This window comes from Platalea leucorodia, assembly GCF_965183815.1.
Source record: "Platalea leucorodia genome assembly, chromosome: 4".
Classification (NCBI taxonomy): Eukaryota; Metazoa; Chordata; class Aves; order Pelecaniformes; family Threskiornithidae; genus Platalea; species Platalea leucorodia.
Genome location: NC_138826.1, coordinates 126,350,921 through 126,378,831, shown reverse-complemented (window position 1 = coordinate 126,378,831; position 27,911 = coordinate 126,350,921). Strand labels below are relative to the sequence as shown.

The window sequence follows — 27,911 nt, the reverse complement described above, 5'->3', positions numbered from 1 at the left end:
TAGTTCAGCGTTGACTCCTCTTTTGCGGGGCACTGAAACGGTTTCAGAGCTGCTGCACTGCCAGTGAGTCGAGCACGGGAGCGCTGAGATGGCGCTGCCTCTGCGTTGGCTTTTAGCAGCTTGATTTCTGCCCCGTTGTGTAGGATCTGATTGCAAACCCACTTTTTGCTCTGCCACTTGAGCAAAGCAGTGTGGAGTTTGCTAAGGGAGCAACTTCTCGGTGCTCGTTTGCAGCCCGCTGGGACTTACTGCGCTGCCTGGCACAAGGGTTAATCACAGAATCATTAAGGTCGGAAAAGACCCTTAAGATCATCAAGTCCAACCAGTAACCCAGCACTGCCAAGCCCACCACTAAACCACGTCCCTAAGCACCACGTCTCCCTGGCTTTTAAACACCTCCAGGGATGGGGACTCAGCCCCTGCCCTGGGCAGCCTGGGCCAGGCCCTGACAGCCCTTTGGGGGAAGAAGTTTTTCCCCATACCCAACCCAACCCTGCCCTGGCGCAGCTTGAGGCCGTTCCCTCTCGTCCCAGCGCTTGTTCCTGGGGAGCAGAGACCGCCCCCCCCGGCTCCAGCCTCCTTTCAGGCCGTTGCAGAGAGCGATGAGGGCTCCCCTCAGCCTCCTCTTCTCCAGGCTGAGCCCCCCCAGCTCCCCCAGCCGCTCCTCCCCAGCCTTGTGCTCCAGCCCCTGCCCCAGCCTCGCTGCCCTGCTCTGGCCACGCTCCAGCCCCTCCATGGCCGCCTTGGGGTGCGGGGCCCAGCGCTGAGCACAGCATTCGAGGGGCGGCCTCACCAGGGCCCAGCACAGGGGCACCATCCCCTCCCTGCTCCTGCTGGCCACACCAGTCCTGATACAAGCCAGGATGCCACTGGCCCTCTTGGCCACCTGGGCACACTGCTGGCTCACGTTCAGGCGGCTGTCAGTAATCGGGTTACGGGTTCATCATCGGATTACGATGGTTCACCCCCTTGAACAACCCAGTGGCATTTGACTGGGAGCAGAGGACCCAAATTTGCTTCCATCTCAGCTGAGAAGGATTCCAACTCCATCTTCCTCTCTCCCCAGACTATGGGTTGTTTCCCCCTTCCTAAATGAACTTGGATCATCCTCCAGTAGGACTCTTAGGGCACAGAGCTGACAGGGGCGAGAGCTGGAGTCAGGGTCCCAACCTCATCTGCACTTTTATTTGCTGACTGTCTAAATAAAAAAACCAAACCACCTTAGGCTGTTCGCTAAGCTCAGGGATGGTCAGCAGACCGCTTTTGTTGCTGCTGCCCCAAGGAGGCGGTCCGCGGGAGATGCAGATTCCACCTCGGTCTCATTGCACAGGCGTACGTTGCCCTGAGAGCGATTTCCAGGCTGTGCAGCACCCGGAGGCACCGTCCGCTGCGTAACAACAGGTTTCTCTTCAGTATTTTGCAGTACATAAACCAGAGAAAGAAGCACAGAGACCGCTGGGTTGGGGCTTTGATGTCCACCTCTGTCCCACGTGAGTAGGAATCCATTTTCTTTGATTTACTGGTTGGGATGTTGGGAATCGCCCCCCTCGCCTGCATGCACTGGAGCGTTGTCCTGGCTCCTTCCGCTAATCGCTGGAGCCTCTCGTTATTTTGATGAGGATGATGAGGCTCAAATCTGGTTTGTGCAGGGACAGCAAACTTCCCTGCTCTAGTTTAAGGCTCAGTTACAGCGCAGAGCTGTGAGCTTGTTAAGGTAAGAGGAAAAAGACTTTGTTCCACTGAGCAGAGGTAACTTTCTTTGAGGCTGGTTCGCAGCCTCCGGTTTCTCCAGCTGCTGCCCTAGGGAAGCCGAGGTGCTTTTCAAGCTCAAGAGAAGTTGCAACCACTCAAGGAAAGGTTTGGTGTTTGCAGGAGGAGGGTGGGAGGCTGAACTTGACCCCAGGGCAGAGAAGCAAGAGCCCTTTCGGCAGCTGGTTTGCTCAGTGCTCTGCTGAAAGCTTCCCAAGCTCCGTGCGAGGGAGGAACATGTCTGCAACAGGCTCGGTTTAGGGATGTCCTTGGGTATAAAAGCTCTGTCTGTGCTTCTCTCTTGCAGTGCATCTCATCTACGGCCCCCTGGACCCTGTGAATCCGCACCCAGAGTTTCTTCAGCTTTACAAGTAAGACAATACCCGCCACAAAGCGGGAATGCGCAACTGGGCTTTCATTTCGAGGGAGATTTTGTCTTGGACTTTTCCTTCAATTCCCTTTTCATGGAAACGGTTTTTAATTCCCACCTGTAACCTGCACAGCCAGGTGATTCAGTCGGAGCCTTCTGCAATTTGGAGACTGCTTCCCTATTTTAGGCATCAAAGTCACAATTCTCGGTCAAATCAATCATGCCTTTTAAAACCAACATCAGACAGAGGTTAAGAGTTATTGACTGAGGCAGTCTTCTCCTCCAAACTAACCTGAATTAAATCCAGCGCTTTGAAGAGTGGTCAACTGTAGCTGCTACAGGCTTTTTTGTCCCAAAACCATGTTACGAGCAGAATCCCAACTGTGCAAGAGGGTACTGTCCTCCTCACGGGTAGCATCTGGCTGGCTGCGGGCTGAGCCTGCTGCGGTTCCTGTGCTTAAGCCTGGCTGCATTCTTCCAACAGGAAGGTGCTTCCCATGTCCACGGTGTCTGTGCTGGACGACCACATTAGCCACTACCCACAGCTGGAGGATCCCGCAGGCTTCCTGAATGCGTATCTGAACTTCATCAACTCCTTCTGAGCTGCTGCAGCTCAGTTCTCGCTCTCCGAGTCAGGCTTTGGGGGCAGGAAGAAACCTTGATTTTATCTCCAGATCCAACACTTTGTACTAACACCCTAATCTTTGGCTGCCAAATTGCTGCATTTATGCAGTTAAATCCTTTGAGCACTGGAAAAGATTAGCCTGCAGGGAGGCATGGACAAAACTGTCAACCTAAGTAGAGTTACAGGACGCTGACAGCTCTTCCAGTGCTGTGCTCACCTCGATTCTTGACCAGCCTATCTCTTTAGAGCCAGGAGAGCTCAAGGGAGAACAGGAACACCTGAGGGGAGGCAGAGCACGTTTGTCAGTCCAAGAGTCCTTACTTGCCTTCACTGCTAGCCTGTGCTGCGTGCCACAGGTAGATAGGACCACGAGCAGCCAAGAGTTGATGCGCGTATTCCTAAGATGGACATTGGTTTGGTTTTTGAATTGCTGCACAGGCAGTTTAAATTCTATCCTTCTGCTAAGCATTATAATACCTGGCCAGCTTGTCAGGACTGAGGAATTTGAAACTGAGTTTGCCTACACTACATACAGCAGGAGAGCTGGATTGGTAATCCCCCAAAGTATAGGCAGTGATGCTCAGTAATCTCTTTTTAATGACCAGTTAGCCAAAGGCAAGCTCTAAACCTCAAGTTTTTACCACATCCCTTGTTTCTCTGACTTTCAGTTCAACAAGCAGAGCCACTCACTGACACTACGCCCCTGGGACCATCTCAGGAGCTTCCCCGAAGCCTGGCTGTAGCACGCAGTTCTACCAGGGCAGGCTCGTGCCTGTTTCCCTACAGCAAGCTGAATATGCAATACTGGCACTAGCAAAAGCCAAGGTGTTCTTCTGAGCAATAGCTATTCCAGCCACCGGGATCTGGGACAGGTGTTTAAATTAGTATTAAAATAATATTCCTTCCTTCCTCACTCTGACCCGATAACTAAAGAAACACCAATTCACCCGCAGAGAGATGCAGAACTTCCCTCACAAGGAAGTCACCACAAGATCCCTCCTTCCCCCTCTTTTCCCAACTTTTGATACAGGATGTTTCACATCTTTGAGCCCAGGAAAAGGCTGCGCTGTTGTTTGGTGTTATCTGACATAAGGCTCAGAGAACTGAATATGCCTTGATAGCTGAAGATTAATCTCTCTCTGTACATTGATTTTTCTGTGTGGAACAGAGGAGGCAATCATCAAGAAATTGTAAATTTGCAGGCTGGCAGACTCGGCAGGTTTTGTGTGGTTTTTAACTGCTTATGTTTGAAATTTAATAGGATCCCTTTAGGAATAAAAGGGGCTTCTGCTGAGTCAACAGCCATTATGGGCTACTTCTTCTGTACTGAAGCAGACAGAATTAGAACAAGAAATTTCTATTTTATTAATAGTAATTCATATGAATTCCACCACTTGGACCAGTGTTTATTTTCTGTTAATAAAAATCAGTTTTGCCAAAAGTTTGATTCCATTTTCTTACCACCTGCATCTTTTATCTTCCCTGCTCTACCGCAAGTGGCCAGAGATGCAATAAGTTAGACGGGAATGTGTAAGTGACAACGAGGGAAGGGACACGGGAAAGGCTCAGTACCAGCCAGCCGCTATTTCCGCTACTGTAACGTTATACAAAATATTTACCAAATTGAGGAATAAAAACTACATGCAGAAGGACAGACAGGCTGCTTGATATCTGGTAAATACCCAACCGGTGCTTGCGAAGGAGGCTTCCACCACAGTTGATGTGCTGTACCGCTCAGCCTACAGAAGCCAGGATGACATCTACAGGCGTTTCTTCCTTGCTCCTAACCGTCACCTGCATGGTGACGCCATCTCCCAGCGCAAGCCTGGACCTTACCAGCACATCGCAGCCGCCTCTGTATACACCTGGGGACAAAGCAACATTCGAGAGATTACTCCGAGAGAGGCTTGGTGATCTAGTCCTAACCCAGGAGCCAAGAACCTGGTGAGCGCAAGACAGATTCAGTCTATGGCCAGAGAGAGAGGAAATGACAAAAAAAATACCAAAACTCAAAAATCCCCTAAGCTCTTGAGGCCAAGACTGAAGATAACAGATACCATCCTAATTAAACAGAGTCAGCAAGTGCTAGGGCTAGGCTGATTTAAATAGGTAGAAACCAGAAAGTGTGTAGCTGAAGCTCACTTCCAGTTGGAGAAGGCAACACATACTGTAATTCTGCCATGAAGGCACAGTCCATCGGCTCAGTGCCCTTGCCGTTACGGGAGGAACGGTCCTACGCTTCTACTAGAGGGCTTGGAAGTGGCGCTGCTGGAGGCAGACTGCAGGATGAGCCTTCTCCAGTCCCACTTCGACACCACCAGGCAGGCAGACCTGGAGTTACCAATTCCGTGCCTGAAGTAAACCGAGCTCCAACCCTTCTGTTGGACCACTACGTGCCACGTTCATTGCAGTTTTAACTGCAGTAAAGTTTTGTAGAGCACTTCCAGGGATTGTCCAAAACTGTAAGCCTGGAGCACGGCCATCGAACAAGAAGTTGTGGGTACTGCAGGCCAATGCAGGATGTGTCTTTAGTGACAGCAACTTGAAAACAAGATGGTCCTAGGAACCCCCTTCCGAGATAACAACAGGCAAGGAATTTAGTTAGGTGTCTGCTCTGGAAGTTCTTCATTCAAAGGATTCACTACCATTCCCGTAGGTAGAATACCTACATTCTGAGAGACACAGAGCCCAGCCTAAGTACACCCGCAACAGTGGGCTCCAAGTTAGCACCAGCTGCGTTCAACTTGCTGGTTCACTTCAGCCTTCTGTAGAGAAAAACCTCTCGAAACAAGAGCAGAATCTCCTAACCCATTTCCCTTCATTTAATTTAAAAAAAAGAAAATCATCTGTGTGGGGACATGGAAACACAGCGTTCAATAGCACGAATACTTACCAGCTAAGTAGAGTGTGTGAGAATTTTTGTTCTCTGGCACTTTATCTGATCTCTCACAGGGCTGCATGCCCAAGAACTTGACGATGTTATTGACAGCTTCTGCATTCAGAGATTGAAGAAGAAAATTACCTCCAGGTTGATGCCAAGCTTTCTGTGAGAACTAGTGTGCAATTAAAGAACATTCTCTAAGCACCCATGTGGCTTAACCATTTCCATTCCTTATCTTGGTTGCACAGCCCCACCAACACACCTACCTTGCGATGTCCCTTCTGTCTTAACAGCCTAGGAACATGCCCCTCCCTTCAACCAGCCTCAAGCCACTGCCAAACTTCCACTCACTATAATCCTGACATTGCAACACAAAGCCTTCTTGCTAGGACATAACGTCACGTTGGAAGGCACCAAGTTCTCCTCCTACCACACTAAATATATCCTCAGCGTGGCAGATTTACGGGGAGTACTATGTGGGTCACCAATAAACAAATAGAGATCATCTCACCGTCGAGGGTTTTAATTGAACTAAGCGCAAAGGTTTCTTCTTTCTCAAAGTCATCTCCCACTTCTTCCCACGCAGCTGCGAAGTTAGGCTTTAAAACCTTCTGAATATGATCAGACACGGTCACCTCCAAATCTTCCAACTGACGGAAAAGCAAGGGAGATTTTCAGCTGCCAGTTACAGAAACGATCCTAATCTTAGAAAGGGAAAGAAAGACAAAGAGAGAGAGCAGCATTTTGCCAAGACGACTCTGGCATGCCTTGGCTTTAACTGTGGGAGAAGCACATAATAATAGCATCTAAAAAGCAGAGAGGAAAAACAGTATTTCGGGTGGTCATCTGTAAAGCTTAAAAACACTGACACAAAACCATCAGTGAGACTAAAGGAGAGCAGAAAATGGGGCAATCGCTTTGTGAGTCAAAGCCCGTTCTAGCCCTTACTGGGCATCTGAGGAGAGAGACTTTCTCAGAATCCAGAAGGAGCCTTTCCTTCCTCCACGCCCCAAAGGCAAGCACTTTCCTGAGATCTGATGTGTACATCGGTGATTGATAACGTGAACACAATAAACAAGTGCAAATGCTTGGGGTGGAGAGAAAGACTGGGCCACAGTTCTGAAAAAAGACAAATGGAACTTATTCCTTTCTTCCTATCTGTCCCCACAAGTCCTATCTCCGGAGGGCACTAAGGCTAAACTATTGGCAGAAGCAAGGTTTTGAGGAAAGATCTAAAGTTACAAGCTACCATATTTTGGAAATGGTGTTTCATTTCTGCCATTCTCTCCTACTGGCTTCAGATCTGAAAGGAAACCATCAACCCAATGGCCATGTGTATTCAGAATTACTGACAAGGAAGAAAAAAACCAAACAAACAAACTAGTCCTGAACTTACCACATATTCATCGTCATAGCCATCTTCTTCTGGCACACCTGTGTTTGGGTCACAGTCTCGAACAGTAAACTTCATTGTGCAACTGAAAGTACAAGCAACTGGGGAGGAAAAGAAAAGCCCGTATAGGTTAGCGCTGCAGTTTCTTGTGCTTGAGCCCTCGCTTCCCAGAAAGGGAGTGGAAAGAACGTGCATTAGCTTTGCCCCGGAAGATACCACACGGTCGCAGCCAGAGCATTTTTCAACTTCACGTGAAATTTCCCCCCAGACTCTAAGATGAAGGCCAAAAGAGGATCTCGGGGGAGGAGTACGCCAGGGACACGGTGCAAGAAGCACAGCTCCGCTGCAGAGTGCTGCAGCGCGATCCAGTCAGCATTAGCTACCAGGAGAAACTCTGCCCGGGTTTCTGACGAGAGGATTATGATCCGAAACCACAGTTCAAGGAATTCAGACTCGTTCTCATCGTTTCTGGTATTAAAATGATAACCAAGAAATGCACCCTGCTGATGAGTTGAGTCATGTTAAACCAACTGCAAATCCAATGGAGTTTCTTTTAAGTGCGAATAATAAAAGCAAGAAAGGGAAGTTTTATGCCCAAGAAAATCTCATTCCTAAATTTCATAGTTGTTTCTAATTCTCTAAAGAGAGGAAAATTGCATTAGCCAGATATGCAGAGGCCCAAACTACCAATCTTTTTTTTTTTTCCTACTTGTATTTTCCTTTTACTGTTTCTGTCCCTGATTACTACCAAACATCCATGTTTTCAAGGGTGCTCCTTTCACTGACTCAAGATAATTAATAATAATAATAATAATAATAATAATAATAATAATAATAATAATAATAATTATTCATTCTCTTGTATTACCTGCACGCTCTCCAATCCTCTTAAACATCCCATTTTTAATCATCCAATACCACTGATTAGTAAAAAAGTGTGTATACTATTTTGCACAAACACAGGTTCTACATAAAAACCAGCACGTGCGACACATGAGAAAGAAACAGTACCAGAATCTCAGTACGCACTTCCCAAATCCCACACTCTAAACGTTTTATTATCTGTTCTCCCCAAACTTCATCTGAGGGATTTGTCGTGCAGAACTGCACCCTCCCAATGGGTACCTGCAGTGGGGTCATCCTGGGGAATCTGGACGAGGGTGTAACACATGCCCGGCTGGTTGTAAGCCAGGCTGGGCGCTGGGATGCAACAGATCACGTCGTAAGCGTCCGACGGCTCCATCTGCACGGTGACTCTCTCTAACAGCTGATCATTTAATGTGTTTGTGCAATCAAACTGCAGAAGAATAAATTGAAAAGGACTTGAACACAGAAGAAACATTTCTAATCAAGAATTTTTCCCCAAATCAGCAGACATCCCGTGTCTCTGATCAAGCCTGCCGTTCTCACTGAACGGCCTTTCTCTCCAATTTTACTAGAATTCTTTAACATAAATCCTATCCGTTTTGGATCGTTGAGGCAAGCAGCACGCACCCTCCTAACTCTACCTTGCAATACCCTTAAGAGAAAAACCATCCTCTCCAGTGCACAGCGACAACGCTGTTTATGCTACGCCCAGGCATCGTTAAGGGCCACCTCCTGTTGCACTCTGGCAAAAGCACATAACTTCTCTTACCTGGAAAACAATGTGATTTGTAAAAACGTGTTTAATACAACGAACAAAATACTCCGTTTCTGCTTCTGTGAGCTGCACTGGTTCCGAAGACTTGAATAACGGACCCAAGCTCTTAAACTCTGGAATGGCTGCCAGTTGTTCTGCGCAGAAAGGAAAAGAAGATGGCAGACACTTAGCGCCAGGCTCGTTCATTGCTCTCGCCTGACCTGCGGCAATCCTCCCATCACTTCAAGCGCTGGAGACCCACTGATCTTCTCTCATACCTTGAAATATATCCTGACGCGAAGGAGCGACTTTCTCAGGCTTGCTGGTCACTAGGGCAATCTCTGTGAAGAAAAAAAGCAAAGACATTGTGCTGTCAACTACGCCACGCAGGAGTTTTAAATGCTGTTATATTTCCACTAAAAATTCCTTAACCTGTGGCGTTTCACACATTCTGCTGCAAACCATTGCCAGCCTGGTTCCTCACACACACTGGAATATCTCCTCTGCTAGGCAATGGTGGATTGTAAGGAGAGGAGGGATGTTTGAGTAATGACGAAGAAACCACACTTTAGTCCAGAATAGCCAGCAATAAAGCTGGAAGAAGAACGAGAAGGGGGGGAAAAAAACCACCAAAACAACCCAAACCTTTTCTTAAAAAGTTGCACAAAGTCAAAATGCAAGAATTGTGCAAGAACATGGAGGAAAGCCAGTGAAGTGACTAAATGCTTCTGGAATGTACTTTTTTCAAACACCTACGAACTAATAAATTCTGATGATATATAAACTCCTCTCTGATAACAAGATTAGCAGAATGAATAACGACATTCTTGCCAACCCATATTCCTTCGCAAGAGGCGCTGTGTTCCTTTATGTGTGAAGACCAGGCAGGCTGGCTTCTGCAAAGCCAGAGATGCTGTAACCTGGAGGGCATTCAGCTGAGCCAGCTCCGGTCTTCGCCTGACCCTACCAGGACAGCAGCCAGTTTACAGACGTCACGTATCGTTACGGCAACCTGAATGCTTACAGCCTTGCCTACAGCTTCTTTAAATGAAGCCCGAGCGTTACCTGCTTTCTGTTCAAAGATTGGTGCAGTAGCCAGCGGAACTGTTTTCATATCAAAAGGTTTGTCAGAAGGTTCCAGTGTATATTGGTGCAGGGCTTTCTCCATCCCAGGAACAGAGACGGTCAACCCTGCGAAGCAGAAGCACAGGCAGAAAAATGCAGTTTTAATAGCAGGAACCGTCAGAGGCCTATAGGCACTACGATATAGGGTTCATACATGAACAGTGCGAATTTTGGATTGCCCGCTGCACCAAAAGTAACAAGATGCCAGAGCCTGAAAAACTTACTTTTGTCTCAGTTACCTCCTTCTTGAGATAGAAACAAGGCAGATTATTTAAAGAGCTCTTCTCTGTAGCCTGTCCATTGGTTCAGGCTGCAGAGAAAAACTCTTGTGAGGAATCTGGTTTACAGCTAGATAGATACCGTTTGGACTTTGGCTAATAAGAAGCTGGTAAAAGCACTTTCATTTCTCAGGAAACACAAACATACACGCTAAGTACTTCAAGACACTGGATAGAATAAAAAAAAACTGCTCCGAAGATGACACAGAAAGTTGCCATTCCAGACTGTTTGCAGTCTAAACAGTTCACCTGAGAAAAGTCCTCTTGCAATAATCTTGAATATGTTAAATACTCTGCTTGCATGAACCTTCAGCTACAGATCATAAAACATTTTTATAACCAATCTTGGCAAGGAGATGTGTCATCCTCATTTTGTAATGGAGAAGATGGAGCAAAGGTTAAGAAAACTGTCCCAAGTGAAGGAAAACGCAATGATGAAAAAAGCCCAACCCGTACTCCTGCTCCATTTCCTAGCCAATCCTTCCCAGATTTTGCTAAATCTGCCATTCTCAGTTAGCACAAGTACTTCACGGGAGAGCACTAGGGCCAGAAAAAACACACAGTTCTGTCCTTCCCACTTATTCTGACCCAAGTTACGTTAAAGAAAACTATTCTTACCACTACAAAGCCTACCCATAATACAGAATGTGAAATAACAGCTCATACTTCTTTCCTTTTTATCACTGACCATTAAAAATATAGGCAGCGTTCAGTGCTATCTGTCTCTGTTGCAGTACATTCAAGTAGAACGTTGCTCTGTCCCGAACTTCGTCATCGCTGTCCATCATGCACCTGTTTTGGGGAACAAGAGGACAGCAGTCAGCCAGCTCAGGACATCGCGAGAGCCGAGCTAAAAACGGCACGGACAAGACTGGACTTGATACTGCAACGACAGCCTGAGCTCCCTCAAGAGATTTTCAAACGATGCAAAAAACAGCGTTCATACAACACAGTCGTTCATGGTTAGCTTGAAGTTTATATGCAAGTGTCACATCGGAAAACTAAGAGTAAAGGAGATGTATATGCGAATTGTTAGCACCATGCACACTTGCTAAATTATAAAATATACACCTGCATTTTATGGCTAATACTTCTGATGGGCACCATGTGGTTGCACTTTTTTTTTTTTTTACAGCATCCTTTCACAATAGAACAAAAGCAGAAGAAATAGATTACAAAAATAAACACGTTAAAGCTGCTTTCTATTTCAGACTGAAAAAATGGCTGTGTGCTCAAGTATTCACCTAGTTTTTCAATTCTAGCAGGTGGTTTATAAAGAAAGATTCTCTCTCCCTCCTGGCAACTGCCCTCCCTTCCCCCGTTGCTCAAGTCACTTCTTGCAGTTGTAATTCACTTGCACCTACACGGAGGTTGCCTTCTGCCTGAAGCACTTCGTAATTTGAATCACTCCTCTCACCACAGAAGTCGGACATGGCGTAGGTTTACACTATAGTACCACACAAACGAAGAATGTGACATTTATGGCACAGAAAATTTAAGGAGGCTGAATGGTCTTAACAAGAGACACAAACCTGTGAAATGGGAACACCTGAGATTACTACTCAACTGTACACAAAAGTTATTTATGAGTAACATGGAAATATACTTTCTTGCTTCAAAGGATGCAAAAAATGTACTAAACCACTGTAGATTTATTACCCACTGAGGAACATTCTCAAACCAGATTACTATCAGCTGTTTTCATAACTAATCACATCTTCCGGGACCTGTTGTGACTTGGGTCACAACAACCCCAGGCACCGCCGCAGGCGTGGGAAAGGGTGGCTGGGAGCTGCCCGGCGGGAAAGGGCCTGGGGGTGGTGGTCAACAGCCGCCTGAACATGAGCCAGCAGTGTGCCCAGGTGGCCAAGAGGGCCAATGGCATCCTGGCTTGTATCAGGAACGGTGTGGCCAGCAGGAGCAGGGAGGTGATGGTGCCCCTGCGCTGGGCACTGGTGAGGCCGCCCCTCGAATGCTGTGCTCAGCGCTGGGCCCCGCACCCCAAGGCGGCCATGGAGGGGCTGGAGCGTGGCCAGAGCAGGGCAGCGAGGCTGGGGCAGGGGCTGGAGCACAAGGCTGGGGAGGAGCGGCTGGGGGAGCTGGGGGGGCTCAGCCTGGAGAAGAGGAGGCTGAGGGGAGCCCTCATCGCTCTCTGCAACGGCCTGAAAGGAGGCTGGAGCCAGGGGGGTCGGTCTCTGCTCCCCAGGAACAAGCGCTGGGACGAGAGGGAACGGCCTCAAGCTGCGCCAGGGCAGGGTTGGGTTGGGTATTGGGAAAAACTTCTTCCCCGAAAGGGCTGTCAGGGCCTGGCCCAGGCTGCCCAGGGCAGGGGCTGAGTCCCCATCCCTGGGGGGATTGAAAAGCCGGGTGGATGTGGTGTTGGGGGACATGGTTTAGTGGTGGGCTTGGCAGTGCTGGGTTAACGGTTGGACTCGATGATCTTAAGGGTCTTTTCCAACCTAAACGATTCTACAATTCTGTGATCTTTTATTTGCTTGCTTCCAGCACTGCTATGCTCCCTCCAGCCAGAAAGGAAGGGTGGAAGACAGCCATTTCCCGACTCTTCTACTGGTATGCTGTGACAATCCCAGTGCCAAGTTCTGAACTGGTCTGACCTTGCTGCTTCTGTGGAGCCAGACCGCCCAGCGTCGTCAACAAGCTCAGCGCATGCACAGCGCAGCCATACCCACTCACCTCTGCAAAAGCACCAAGATGCTGGGAAGAAGATTCTCATTCTGGGCACCAAACTTTGCTAACGCACTTACAGCAGCTAGAGAAGAAAACGGGGAGATGTCAGAGGTGCTCAAGCTACACGCAAACATGTTCTTACAGTCAGATTCAAAGCACTGTGTGTACTGTTGTCCTAAAGTTCCAATTTACACAGGTTTTCACTTCCACACCTTTTAGGGTTATGGAAAGACTAAACCATTTCCAGATTTTCAAATGGAAATAGTTTCATGTCAGGGAATAACAGAACAAGATCAGCTTAACAGCCCTGCAACTCTGTTCTGAGAGAACTCTCTAACAGATAAGGTTAGTTCAAGCTCCATGGCTCATTCCAGCTGTTGGCCCCTCTGCCGTGAGCTGTAGCTCCCACCCCCAGATAAATCTGTTTTTCACACGCAGGGGTGACACGCACCCAGTGGTGACCAGGGCCAGGCTGCATCCAGCAACTCTGCAAGGAGCCGAAACCCCTCAGCAACCACTTAGAGCTGCCTGTCCAAACTGAGCTAATTTCAGCTCAGCATCGGCTTGAAGAAATTCCACATATAGAAAGAAGAGGAAGCTGTGAAAGGAAGTACAAGCTTTGTGGCCTTGGTGGTTATAAAAGAATCCATATTTTTTACAATGACAAAGTTTCTATACAGCGTACGCTCTCTGGTGGATGGTCTTCCTATGCTCCCAGGTCACAATTAGGAAACTGTGACCAAAAGAGCTGTCACCGAAAATTAAATGCCATCTGGACCATGCTGTACTTGTGAGCTCGTTTTGCTTCCTCTCTCCCAGCAGAACTTCCTCTTCTAACAGGCAGGAGGTCAAGCCGATGCCGATAACCTTCCAGTGCCAAGTCCCAAGTGTGAACAAAGGCTGAACGCTCTAAAGGGTTTGTTGTGAAGGCTCCGTGGGAAGGAAGTATCAGTCTACAACATGCTTCCAAGGAGGAATCCTTATCTTGGGGAGGGGAGATTTCCATATAAAAAGATGAAAGTCTACAGCAGACAATTACACTTCTTGGGGAAGGAGCAATGTCCCCTTCTCACGTATTACCTCTCAACTTTTGGGAGACATTCAAAGAAGGGACGAGAAGCCGATATATTGCTTACGTTCTGCACAGCAGGAGGACCAAGCGCTGACGCTAAGATCATATGAGGAGTTTAAACACATCACAGGATAAAATCACCTTCACAGCTGATGCGTGTAAGAGCTAGCTCTTCACAGCGCCTGTGGAGTAACCATTGCCTCCCACTCCCAAATCCAGTTTCAGCCGCGAGATTTCCCGCAGAGCTCAGATATGAAACCGTCAAGCGTTTGAGCTGAACTTACCGGCCCTCACAGCCTCGTTCTCCAGCACCACCCTGTTGAATATGAAGCGGATGTACTTGGATGGGGATGGAGTCCTCGGCCCCTCTTTCCCCAGCAGGTGCAGGATCTTTGTGGCTAGGACAGTATGTTCGCAGTCTTCAATGAACTCACAGAGGTGAGCCAAGCCCGATTCCTTACTCTCAGGATTCTCCTCAATGATGCTGATTATACAGTCCACAATGGCTCGCTTGTACTCAAAGCCACCCTGGGAAAGGAAAATCAAGGACACTGACCCGGCAGGCAGAGCTCAGACCACAGTGCTTCTCAGTTCCCCTCACGCTTCAATTACTTCTTTCCATTGAGAAAAACAGGCATTGGTACGTAAAGAGAAAAGAGAAGGCGTGCTGGATAACCTAACAGGGTCTTCCCAGTCCCCCCCAACCCGTAAAGGCACATCATCTGAACGTCTCCTCAGATCAGGTTTTGAGGTACCAGCTCTAATTCATAAGCACATTTCAGACACGAGATAAACAAGGTCTTGGTAATCGGTCAGGCCCCATCATTGCTGCGTACCCACTGACCTAAGAGACCCCTCATAGCAGAGCTACCCGCCAGTAACTACAGAAAGAAAGTTTCAAACGTACATCATCCCTGAGCATATTGGAGAGGAAGGTCATCATGACGCTGTGTTTCCGAGGGTATTTCTGGCACAAAGCACTGATAGCCTGTACTACCACTACCTGCAAAACAACAGAGAAGGACGTTAGTCACGTGCATTTATTTTTCTGTGAAAAATACAGGCTTCTCACTATCTTATGTTGTCACCTTGATAGATTAAATTCATGTACAAGAAGGATAAAAATCAGGTGGCGGACTCTCAGCGTAAGTGCGTTAACAACCTTGTGCTAGCATGCTGCAAGACCTGACTCTGCCAGAGGGACTGCAATTTAGGATGGACTACATTAATTCAAAGGCTCCCCCTTGCTTCCTCTGCCCAGTGATGATCCCGACTTAATTCAAACTTAACTAGTTACATTCTGTCATTAAAACTCTTCGCAATTTTAAACTTGTCTAATACTTATTTCCTTTTCTCATAAAAACAAGAACTTAAGACCACTGTACACTAGTGGACAATGACTTTGTAGAGACATGCTATGCTCCTCCAGGCAACTCCACAGTGTAAAAGGGACAGGTGCAAGTGAACGACCACCCTTAACCAAGTTATTACCTGACGTCATAGTGACTAAACTTGACAAATTAGGTAGAAATTTACAGTTCACACTATTTCCTAACTATGTATCGGACTGAAGCGATAGAGACTCAATCAGAACAGTTAAAATCCCTCTTCCTCTCCAAAGAGGAAACCAGAAGGCAGTACAAGGTTTTGCAGGATACTGCCCAGGAGCCAGGAATCCACCAAACGACATTTATCTTTTCTTGGAGTGGTGGGAGGAAATGACATGGTATATTTCCATTGGAAAACAGAGAACTACTCCTTCTGAATTTCAGGGTGGCTTTGCTCTACCAGACTAAGTCACTGAAGGATTAACAAGTGGGAAAAGCTTCATAAAAACAAGAATGGGAGAAAAACCTGCAGCTGGAAAGAGCAGAGGCCTCCAATGCCACACCTTAAACTCATCTGATATTTCTGACACGAAGGAAGAGATCTGTTTCATGAGCCTGTCTACACTGCTCTCACTCCCTGTCTTCAGCAGGGTGGTGATGGCGAGGGTAGCGATGCTGCGGTTGGAGTCAGTGATGAGGTTTTCCAGGTCCAGGTTGCACGCAGTGACTGCAGATGGATGTTTCATGGCCACCTGTAAAGAATGCAATTCCAAATTAAATGCGAGCAATAACATCCTGCGATTCCAAGCTTTCGATGGGGCAAGGATTAAAGCCCATAATTTTTTCAAGCACTGCTCTGCTCCACAAGGATTGCAACTAAACCTACATCATATGACTGCTGGCAGGGTGCAATCAAAGTTCAGGTTCTTTTGTTTCAGCGCTTCAAACGAACTCCTCTAACTCTAAGTTACAGCTCATGGGTTTGACAGTCACAAACTGCTTCTGTTGCGGTGCGCAGCTTTGAAATCAGAATGTTATTTCCTTCACACACATCCTATTCACACTTTTTGCAGTATTAAATATCTGGAGCTCTGCTTCCTTACAGCTGAAAGCTCACAAGCTATCCAACTACAGCTTGTTATAGCCCTGCGGTCCAGAAATGAGCAAACATAGCTTGAGTGCAGAAAAGATTTCTGTCACACCATGAGATTTGGCATGGAAAAGCCAATTCTCCGACATGGAGTATTTCCAAATACAGTAATCACAAGAGCAGTTGCTCTACTTTAGGTAACACACCATTAGGCACTGAAGTCTCTTCCTCTGCTGCTCAGAGATTTACGCTTGTTTAGAAGGTTTTGGAAGCACTCACTTTATTAAGGGTCCGTACAGCTGCGTATCTCAAGACAGGTTTGGGTGAACTACAGAAGAGCTGCAGCACTGAAAATAAAATAAAAAAAATAATCAAGAGAAGTAACTCACAACAAAACGTTACAGAATAGAGACTGTTTAACAAAAACCGGCTCGCAGTAATGCAACTCTAGGCACCAGCAATGCCTGGGGAGCAGAAGGCGAGAGCCCTCACGACCATACCGGAGGAGGGAAGGAAAACTGCCTTGTGCCAGCACTTTGATATTGAGAGGTGCAAATAGTTTAGTCAGAATTCACCACAGCAGAAAACCAGATACGGTTTCTTTCAAAGAAGAGACTCCTTCAAAGAATGAGACCAGGGAGGAAAGTCTAATGTATCCACATTCAACTACACGCTGCTAAACGTTCATGCAGCTCTATTCGTAATTTATCATTACCTTCACAAGCAAGTTAAAAATAACCTCCTGATTTCATCTTCTATCAGCAATAGTGGTTTGTGTAGTCATCTGTGGCATCTGTGCTATCAAGTTCTCCTCTACCTTCCCTCCCACCCCGGTTTCCTGCAGCTGGAAAAAGGCAAGCATCGCTCTGTGCCACCTCTACTGCCCGTTCTCTAAAGCTCTGGATGAAATCGGAAGAAGGGATCAAGCTGCTTCTCCTCCCAAAGCCCTCTAAGCTGGGGACAATCGCAAAATTCAGGTTTTGAGTCCAGTGTTTCAGTTACGCTGTAGCGTCTCCGATGTGCTTTACTACCCTTTCTTTCAGCTGCGCCAGGGGTACAAAGGACTCCACGACCAACCTGAAACAGCGGGTGCCAGCTCCCTGGCTGTGCAGTTTGGGAGATGGATGATCGCAGAAGCAGCTTCGTAAATAACCATTTCATGCTTATTCCGCAGACAGCTCTCGATGAAGTCAAACAGTGGACTTTCATGGCTACAAACAGAAGACATTTCACACCACGATGCTGAATTACCTACAAACCGCTAATACCACGTTTCGGAGAACTCGACAGAGAGCACAGCTAATGCACTGGCTTTCATGTTTCCTACACCGCCATATTGCTCAACTGATACTTGAGCTCTACACTTTCTATTCGCTGTTATTCTATTCGTCTTTACATTACCTTCTTCAAGCTAGAAATGCTGCACTCCAGAAATACATACTTTATTATTAATCATGTATCACACGCCACTAACAAAAATTGCCACCGATAAAAGAATTTCATCAGGAGGTGAATTTCCCAGGTAACTGGGAATCCTCTCGTGCGAGATCAGAATAAGAGAGATCCTTTTATTTATATCCCCACAACATAGGTAGATCCTTATTGCACTTGAAATGCATCTAACTAGACAAAGTACAAAACCTTATTCTGCAGTTTTAATCCTACTCTCAAGCTAAGTTTTGGTGGTATGGTGCCAAAACAAAAATCCAAACCCCACCAGACAGCTGCCACACATACCACCGCTCAGTTCAGTCTAGCATTCTGCTTCTACCCGCATTTCATTTTTAACACTACAGTTCTCTCCATCTGTGTGTCGATTTCCACAAACTTTAAAAAAAAATGCAAATTTCCTAGCTACTGTTTACCTCAAACAATCAGTTTTGTAATTCTCATGCTGCCTCTTACTCACCCCTCTTCAGATTCCTTCAAGAGTTTGCTTGCAATTCGGATCAGCATGCAGTACGCAAACTGGGATTTCAGGCCAGATTTAGTGAACTTATTCAACATCTTGGAAACCGCAAGGCGATCATTTTTTCTGAGGTGGTAGAGCAGCCCCAAAGCATGGTACTAGGAAATCAGAAAGAGAGATGTGCAGGTATTGAATACACGCTGCAGTTGGAAAAGCCAGACTGTAAGACATAGAAGAGGGCTAATAACTGCCATTTCCTCGCAGAAATACCTTCTAACCTCAAACGATCCCAGTTTCCTGACAAATTACAAAGATCTGCAGTATTTCCTTCCCCTTCCTGTCCACCATAAGACAGCCTCAACGTATTTCTGAAGATCAAAAGAGCCATGAAGTTAGTTTCCTCCCTTTTCTCCCCATTAAATGTCAGAACTTCAAAGGCTTCAGCTTACTAAATTGTACTGCGCAATAACTTGCATTTCTAGTACGCTCAACATCCAGGATATCCCAAGGCCTTTAAAAACCACCTGACCTTTCAAAAATCCTTGAGGCATTTATGGTGAAAGTACAAAGGAACATTTCTAGCTGCTTGCCAAGTTGTTTTAGATTTTTTTGCCATAAGACTGATTCACAGTAAGGCTTAATAAAGCTGCTACCGGGGCAAGAACAAAGCTGTTTTGAGAGATTTGTTTCTGATCATTAGTCTGTAACACTGACTGAATATACACAGTACTTTCATTTCCACAGCTGTCTGGAATATTTGTGCAAAGATTTGGCTAATATGGATAGCTTACTGATACTCAGGCCAATCTCTGTGGTCCTGTAGCAACTGGTAAATTTTCTGAAGGCCAAGACTGGTGTTCTGGGAAGGAGCGAGATACTTTCCTGAGCTTTTTGAAAAACCGGATTCAAGGCCCTTCTGCAACAACTACTGTGAAACAGTCAGTGGCACCCCAGCTATCAGAAGGTTAGCAGGGAAAGGGCGGAGGACTGCACTAAAGAACCAACTCTTAATTAAGAATCTCGCACTGGGATCAAGGAGAAACTCGTGATTTTTTGAAACAGTCGAGTCATTTCCCTCAATTCACAGTTCCTGCTTTTAAAAGAATGAGGGGAAAAAGAAAAACCAGTTACTTTTTCTAAGGTTATCTTAAGAACTGACAGAATACCATTAAAACCCTGTAGTGCGTTTAGAGCTTCCCGGGGCAACCACCCTCAAACATACCTGCACCATGACGTTGTCACTAGACGCTGCTTCTTGAGCTTCGTTGATCCACCGTTTGACTACGTCATAACTGATCTTCATCATGTGCTGGAAGAAGCCACAAATTGAGACTGCAGACAAACTAACACTAGAAGCACAGTGAAGTACCGTGAGCCTTGTTTTCAGTTTTTAAGTTTAAAGACTTGGAGACAATCTAGGGCTTTGTTGCGTACTACGGGTAACAAAGAGTAACTCCCAAAAACATCGTTTGTATGGATGCACTTGTTTCAATAAAGAGAAAAGTAACTCGGAGAGGGTTTTTTTGTGTTCAAACAGGACAGAAGACAACACCAGGACAATTTGCCTGCCTACAGTTAGTCCAGCAGGAAGACTTCAGTTGTCAGGATTAATACAGCTTTGTTTGCACCCTCAGGGTCCTAACACGGGCTCTACTCCACCTCATCAGCTGAACCTCTCACCTCCTGCTCTGCCTTCTTGATTTACCAAAGCAGCCGGTCTCTTTAGCCTATGCATCTATAAACCACTGTTTTTCTTACATCTCAGTCTCAGACATGCTTTCACTTGTATTCTCCTCTTTAATAAAAATATTAAACCTAACAAGATCTTTTCCAGCCTTTCCTCCTAAACAAGGGAGAGCAAAACAGAGCGAGCTTCTACATCTAGCCCTCCTACTACATACTAGCAAAAATAATCTTGATTTGCAGTCTTATCAGGGCAGCAATTTCATGGATTTGTTTTTTGCAGAACACAAAGCAGACTGCTTTTAGTTTCTGTTACAGAACTCATATGCTCTTTCACAGGAATCAGTGCTAGTTCTTCACGGCACAGAACAGGTTGCTTCTACTTATTCTCACCAAACTGATAAGCACTTTCACAGTCAGTGTGCTTGACTTTTCAAAACAGACAAAGCCCCTCCCCAGAGAAATTAATGTTCTACACTAAATGCATAGAGAGATGACTGGGCACTTTGCACCTCAAGTTATTACAACTGATGTACTCTAAAGGGATAGAACATTAAGGAAGGAGTTTGAGAAGACAGAGTCTGCTTGAGACAAAGGGAACTCCATTGCTGCTATCTTTTGTTTATTTTCCAGTGAGGAGATGAAGAAGAGTCATAGCAAAGGAAAAGAAGATGAAGAAAGAACAAAACAAAGGCCAGGCAGAGCTACACACGCAGCAGACTAGCCTTCCCAGCCACAACTCAATGCATGGATTTACAATAATCTACTGCTTTACTTACTAAGGAAGACACTAGTGCGGAACTAGACACACTGGGGACTTTGTCCACAATGGCTTGCTTCATGTATCTCTCGATGGCTTGTAACATCGTACCCTACGAAAGGAAAAAAGAAAAGCGTTGATACTTTGGAGGCAGAGCATAAAAGCAGTATAAGGCAAAAATATAAGCGCGGCATATTCAAAAGACCCTCAGAAAAAATCTTGAATTCTGAAAACGCATACTTCTGCGAGGGAGACATGAGTATCGGCTGCCCAGTCCTGAAGGTTCAGTGACACAATCAAAGTCTACAGCAAAGCAATCTCAGATCAGAAACTATAGCTCCAAAGCTCCTGCCTTCTAACTCCATGTTTACAGTGCTACAGCTCCACAGAGTTCCTCGTGTCTGCAGAGGGCTTCAGAGCCGTTCCATTACTACTATAAGAATACACCCTGCGAGAGAGGACTTTTTCTGTTTTAAATACACTCATCATCTGTGACGAATGCACTCGAGCCCTTGACCAGACGGGTGGTGGTTTGGTGCAGGCTCTGGAGAAGGTAAAGGCGTGAGCTGTAGCCGGGCCGTGAACTCCTCTAGTTTCAGTCTGTGCTCCGAAAACCCGCAAAGGAGCAGAGCGACACCGCGACCATCGATGCATATGAGCTTGGAACACTGACCACGCGATTGACACATGAATAGCGGGTGGCTTTTCCAAGACTCATTTATCAAGGAACAAAGAAAGTTGTGGCTACAAGCAGTCTCCTGCACACCTTTTCTATCACATATAATTTGACTACAAGCCAACCACTTTATCCTATAAATACGACAGCCGAAGCGAGCCTTCTTGGAGCTCTCCCTGCTCGGCAGCGTGGCTGCATGGCGGTGATCCCGCCTTGAGCTGGGACACCTCTCACGGTTGCTCCTCGAGGCAGAGAGACCTTTTACCAACGACAGATCTTTGGTAAGCAACCGATATCGCGCATAACCTTGTAGCATGGTAACTTTGATTTTTGTCTCGGTAACTTTGATTGCATGCTGAATTGATGCTAATGAAACATTATGTAAATTTTGCACGTACAAGCCCTTAGACATAAACCATTGACCAAATCTGAGACTAAGATTAGACCTAGCTGCATCTGAGCTCCATCAGCAGTTTAAAAAGCAAGGGGGTCTACTCTGAACCTCGTGACTCAACAGGAAGGCCTTCCTTACTCTTTGTATTTCTTCCTTTAGACATAAACCGTCATCCAAGTCTGAGACTAAGACTGGACCTAGCTGCACCTAAGCTCCATCAGGAGTTTAGAAAGCAAGGGGGTCTACTCTGAACCTCATGACTCAACGGGAGGGTCTCCCTTACTCTTTGCATCTCCGGTCTCTCTGTGAATCATTCTAACTCAAGTGTAACTCAATTTTCCTTTGCATGATTCTTCCACGCAGTAATTAATAGAGTGAACCTGGCCATTGAACTTTCTTAAGTCACACTTTTACAACATCGTATTAAAACCATTTTTGCCGATACCGTTGTTGGTGATTCCTTAAGTGTTCTAAATCACCCATTCGCAACAAACTGGCATAGTCAGCAGGATCCTAAATCAGGAGTCATGACATCATCCCTCCCACAACAGTGATGCAATTTGTACTTACATCAGTGATCCTGCAGAGTGCTCTGATGGCCGGGCCTCGGTATACATCCTCCTTCCCTGTCATGTCTTTGGTCAAACTAAAATAATCGAAGACACCCTGTTAACACTTCTTTAATATCTCCATGTCTTGGTCCTTTTGTGACATTCACCTCATCTCATTTAGCTGTTCTTCCAGCTGTTACCACAAAACTGCTAAGCTCTAGTATTGGCTAGAAACAACTTTGCAATAATTAGCTATTTCAACATTATTAACATCAGATTCTGTGGAAATACAGAACATTACAAAACGCATAGTCCATAATATTGCTTTGCCACAGGCCTGGTTTATTTAGCTCAGCCGTTCTCCTTCTTAGCGTTGTTGCTCTTTCTACCACATAAAATTTTGGTTTAGATAATAGCGAAGTTTAGTTTGCTGAACAGCTTTGAAAAATATAAAATAAAACAATCGCTTAGCATATGTCACAGATCCAATTTTTGCTCTCGCAACAACTGTAATGTCTATTCTGTAGTCAAAAAAATTGATAGTTCGGTTGGCGGACTGAACTGAGCGCTGCTCTGCTTTTCCCTAACTGCTCTGACAGCAAAGTGAAACAGAAGTCACAGCTTAAGTTTTCACAAAACCATCAAGCACTAATAATTTAAAAAAAAAAAAAAAAACAAAACAAACCACCAAGAAAACAAAGTAGCAACCGATTGATAAACTGTAGGCAAGCCTCTTGCTTTTTTAGAAAAGCCTAATAACACTGTAGGAAGAAATTAACATTTCATATGGTGACACATACTCTGTATTGTGCAACCATTTGTTTTCCCTTGCTGCATCCTTTACAAAGCATAATTACAGAAAACCGTAGCAGCTAAAACAAACACATTAAGATGCAGCTACTTGTTTCAGAGCTCTGATACTGTGTTTTCTGGAGGTTCTACTACCTGCTTGTGACAATGATGACATCCTCAGAAATATTGGCCATCTCTTTGATAGTGAGGTAACACATTCTTCTAAGGGTTTGCTGTGAAAGCGTATTGCAGAAAACCATTAAACTCAAGGGCAATTAGGAAAAAAACCACTTCCTAGAAGTTTTAAAAGCTAAATAAACTTAAAAAGTTAAATAAACTTTTAAACAGAACACTCTCTTCCCCACACCTATACAAAGTCATAAGCACACAAGTAAAAGCATGTATGATCACTGGGTAACAGCCTTACTCCCTGTTATCAAACAAACCAGGAGGAGAATAAGATATATATCATCTTGTAAAATGATAACACTAAAAAAAAAAAAATAATCCATGTTAATTATGAAATGATACATCACATCTGTATGCAGACGTCTCGCAACTATCAGTTAAAAGCTTTAAAACCAACTTCCTCTGATCTATTTGTTATTGTAAAAGAAAAATAGAAATATGCAAAGAGCACTGACACTTTAATTCTTTGAAAGCAAATGACATATTTACATTTTAAAAAAAACCCGCTTTCTAAAATGTGGATATGAGAAAGGTCTCAAACACTCTGTACTTCCAAAATTTTCATTCCATCTTTAAGCAGTTACACGTGCAACCTTCCTCAGCCAAATCTCTGAAAACCTGAAGTGCCAGTTCAATTTTAACAAAAATTAATGAGACCCATCACATGAAGCATACTCCTCTGAATTCCTACACTCTCTGCAAAAGAGATCAGAGAAGGACTTTACATTGGGCAAAGTCCAAAGTTTAATCCAGCATTTTTAGGATGTTCTCATCCCTTGACTCCATGCTGATTCATGAATGGAGTAAGTTGTTCCAGGGAATAGCAGGATTTGATCTACAGGCAACTTTTAAATTCTATTTTGAGTTAAGCACACGGGGATTATTTGCAAGTGTAAGAAACAGTCATAAAATTATACTGATTTGTATATTAAGGCTTTCTGACCTTATTCACATTCTTTACAACTGTAATTCAACTCAGAAAAAACCCCACCATCAAAAACAACCTGCAGAAGTAACCGTATGTTATTATTCTATCATTTGTTTCCAAACCATGATTTGCCTTCAGCAAGCACTTTGTGTGCAGAGCTTGTTCTCTGAAGTACTTGCCTCACTCTCCTCCCACATCCCAATATCCAACTGCTTTGTAATTACTGCAAATCCAGACAAAAGCAGGGAGACGGCAAGTGGTAAACGCTAGGTACTTACATCATTAGATTGAAATAATCTGGTCATTGCAAAAAAAGCTTCTGTGGCTTCAGTGGTTCCAAAGTGTTCACCCTGAAAATAGCACACAAGAAGCAAGAGAAAAAAGTCATTATTCAGCTGCCTCCATCTTTCAGCCCCCACTTATAATACCTACCCACACAACAAGAATCTTCTTTTTAAGGCTTTTTCTCGTGTTAGAAACAGTCCCTCCCTCACCTTGTGTTCCCTGGGGAGTACACACCAAGTTTACCGCTATTATCTACTTGGTTTCAATATAAATGCCATCCGCAGTGGTACAGCGATGGAACAGTTTGACAAGAAGCCTGTGTTCCCTCTTTTGACATTAGCGTGTCAGCAGTTGGTTTCGTGTCATGCTTGTTAAGCAGGACTCCCTTGCTTGAAAGGGATTTACTTAAAGATGACTTGTGCCAATTAAGACTGAACAGCATAGGTCCCCCTAACTGATCGTAACTCTATCTTAAATACTGCCTGACATGCAGGAAACCTGATCTATGTGGATACCTAAAGAAAACCTCCTTCCTTACCATGCTTCCAATTTCTCCCCAAACAAAAAGACACCTAAACAAAAAGGCACACAGAAAAAAGTCTTAAAAGCTTCAGTGACACACACCTCACTCACCTGAGTGGCAAAATTGGAAGGGAGAACATAATACTATGGCATAAACACTCAATTTTTGATCTCGGTAAAAGCTACCCCCCAAATCTGACAGGAAGAGGTATAAAACTTTCACGCTGCAAGTTATATCAGAGATTAGCCTCAGAAGATTCACTCTGGTGGGGAAGAAATAATAACAGTTACCTGGTTCAGCAAGTAAAGGATCTTGGTAAGGATGTGCAGGCATCTTCGTGGATTTATAGGCGTCTCATTAAAGATACGTGCCTACAAACACAGCATAAATACTGTATTACAGTGTAACCCAACAATAATTTCTCTTTCACCATAAAAAGTAAAGCAATTTGTTTTCAACCAAGGAGCTTATAACTTTTTTCATTCTAAAAATATGTCCCAACAAGCATATTCCTGTCATTCAGGTCACGATGTTTAGTTTTCTGGATGGGCAGCACTCTGAACAAAGGACAACGACTCGGTTTACCATCTGGAACCAGCAAAAATACTTGAAAATAAAAGCATGAGAACTTAATTCTTTCCATAGCATCTGTAGCCCAAACGCTAGTCTGTAGGAACACAAAATTGAAATTATTAAGTTCCTACTCAGAGCTTTTTGCACCCACCAAAGTTCCCCATTATTTAACCATACGTTCACCTCACCACTTGCAATCATTCTTGGAGTACACAAAGAGAAACAGGAAAATCTGTTACACAGCACGTTGAACGAGCGTACAAAAATGGGCAGATCACCTCTTCAGAAAGAGCACCCTGAGATCCTGTTATGTCCACATGGAAGGCAGAAGCCACATGTAATCTAATTAACACACATAAACCCCTCACAGAGTAACTTCATGTGCACTAAATTTACATACCCTGTGATTTTAAATTAACTACATGAACTTAGCCATTCACATCTCCCGACAGTTGCGCTGTAAAACTTTCTTAAGCTGCTAACACTTCCCAAAGAGAAAAAAAAATGAGTTAAACAGTATTATACTATGATTACTCATACCTCTTGAAGCACAGCACTCTTCTCCAAATGCTGGAAAGGATTAGAGCCACTACCTGAGGAACAGAAGAGACCTCTCAGTCTTCACAAAAAAACAACAGAACTGAACGTGCAGGAACAGCCCCTAAACTTTACCAAAACACCTCAGTCTCACAGTGACATTCCTCTTGAAATAACTGATGTTCTCCATCAACAGCTTTGAATCCACTTTCTTAAGTTGTATATTCAGAATTACAGAAAAAAAAAGGGGGGTACTTTCAACATAGCTGGAAGGTGAGGAAGAAGAAAGGTGTTTACTAGTAAATTTCCCTTAATACTCCCTTTACATAAAACTATTTACTCTTTTTCTTCCTAGTCCCCCTATTTTTATTCCTTCAGGCACAGAAAGCACCGAAGGCATCAGGACAGAGCTGCTGATCAGCATCTGAAATAGAAGTCTATCGATCAGTGCACCACTAAAATGGGCTACTCAGCAAACTCCAAAAACACTCTGGCTGCTGCACATCACAAAGCCGTTAACGCTAGACTACCTCCATAGTGTAACTTCTCAGCCTTTTAACAGCCCGGATCCAGCCGTTGAGAGTAATTAATTTCTTGAAGATGACACTTCTCTGTCAGCAGCACACAGAGGAGACTGCCTGAAAGGAGGTTGTAGCAAGGTGGGGGTCGGTCTCTTCTCCCCAGGAACAAGCGATGGGACGAGAGGGAACGGCCTCAAGCTGCACCAGGGCAGGTTTGGGTTGGGTATTGGGAAAAACTTCTTCCCCCAAAGGGCTGTCAGGCCCTGGCCCAGGCTGCCCAGGGCAGGGGCTGAGTCCCCATCCCTGGAGGGATTGAAAAGCCGGGGAGATGTGGTGCTTGGGGACATGGTTTAGTGGTGGGCTTGGCAGTGCTGGGTTAACGGTTGGACCTGATGATCTTAAAAGGTCTTTTCCAACATAAACGATTCTATGATTCTAATCCACATCCACAGTGAAACCACGTCTCAGAGCCACCATGTAATCCCTCACTGCTGCTTCTGACCCTTTTCCTCCTGCAATAATTTTTCATTTTCAGTTAATTTATTCTTCAGTTCTCACATTTCAAGCAGAAGGAAACTGAGAATGAAACGAAACTCGGCGCAGCTGGGCACATCTTGCGGCTCAGAAGACCTCTGAGCAGCAGCAACAGAAAATTCAAGACAGCATTGGTTACTACAGCCAATCTGAACTTAACTTTCAGACGATTTTGTGGAGCGCAAACATGCAGGTGATGGCTTCATTCACCACATCTACACTTAACGTGATGGGTGTTTTTTGCCGCAGGCCAGGTACCTGAAAAAGCCGTTCCTGACACAGTCCAAAGCACAAGGCCTGCGTATGAGGACGGCTGCTGCCCCGCTACCAGGCTGAGGTGCGGACCCCCATGAAGCCCTGCAAACACCGCTCCTCCAAGCCCCGGCAAGGGCGGGAAGAGCCCACCAGCTGCAGCCCGCGGGGTTGCAGGGAACCGGTTCCCTCCGAGCGCGGCCCCAGGGGCCCGGGGCGGGCCCTGCAGCCAGCGGACCATCCTGAAGGGCCGGGGGGAGGCTCCGAGGGAGGCCGGGACACTGGAAAGCAAATGGGACCTCCTTCATCAGCGGCCGTTACCCCCCCTCATCTCAGCGGCCGTTACTCCCTCCCTCACCTCAGCGGCCGTTACAGGCCGCGGCGCGCGCTGGGCGCCTAACGCCTTCTCCCCTCAGGGCCGTGCCGCCATGCCCGCCCCTGAGGCCGCCCCCAGCTCCCTCCCCGCCGTCGCCAAGCCCCGTACCGGACTCCTCGTCCTTCTTGTCAAACTTCTTAATCATGTCGCCGCCGGTCGCCCCCCTCCCGTCGAACTGCACCGCCGCGGGACCTCCCGCCGGAAGGCC

At 45.6% G+C, this 27,911-nt stretch overlaps 2 protein-coding genes across 7 annotated transcripts in view; one reads left to right on the top strand and one right to left on the bottom strand.

Moving 5' to 3' along the window:
* The window catches only part of MEST (mesoderm specific transcript), a 9,264-nt gene extending 6,528 nt beyond the window's left edge, over window positions 1–2,736 (top strand). For both annotated transcript variants that reach the window (XM_082309621.1, XM_082309620.1), the window contains 3 exons: window positions 1,414–1,490; window positions 2,057–2,120; window positions 2,604–2,736. In XM_082309621.1, the coding sequence (XP_082165747.1) occupies window positions 1,414–1,490; window positions 2,057–2,120; window positions 2,604–2,721 (259 nt within the window). In that variant the 3' untranslated portion in view covers window positions 2,722–2,736. The remainder of the gene's footprint in view (window positions 1–1,413; window positions 1,491–2,056; window positions 2,121–2,603) is intronic.
* Window positions 1,498–27,911, bottom strand: COPG2 (COPI coat complex subunit gamma 2). Of its 5 annotated transcripts, none has more exons than XR_014227931.1 (25): window positions 27,812–27,911; window positions 26,024–26,076; window positions 25,201–25,281; window positions 24,381–24,452; window positions 23,139–23,218; window positions 22,213–22,288; window positions 20,592–20,684; window positions 19,352–19,438; window positions 18,130–18,287; window positions 17,298–17,431; window positions 16,500–16,567; window positions 15,694–15,882; window positions 14,710–14,805; window positions 14,087–14,330; window positions 12,737–12,812; window positions 10,731–10,834; window positions 9,705–9,830; window positions 8,918–8,980; window positions 8,655–8,794; window positions 8,144–8,315; window positions 7,022–7,119; window positions 6,137–6,275; window positions 5,638–5,736; window positions 4,364–4,609; window positions 1,498–2,756 (listed from the first exon to the last, which is right to left on the bottom strand). XR_014227931.1 is itself a non-coding variant. In XM_082309611.1 (24 exons), exons 1-24 carry the CDS (start codon window positions 27,846–27,848, stop codon window positions 4,479–4,481), a joined length of 2,616 nt encoding a protein of 871 aa, XP_082165737.1. In that variant the 5' UTR covers window positions 27,849–27,911; the 3' UTR covers window positions 4,120–4,478. The 5 variants fall into 5 exon arrangements, 2 of the variants coding, with proteins under 2 accessions (XP_082165737.1, XP_082165738.1); XR_014227932.1 differs by lacking the exon at window positions 1,498–2,756 and adding an exon at window positions 2,758–3,022; XR_014227933.1 differs by lacking the exon at window positions 1,498–2,756 and adding an exon at window positions 2,758–3,022 and having other exon boundaries at window positions 4,427–4,609.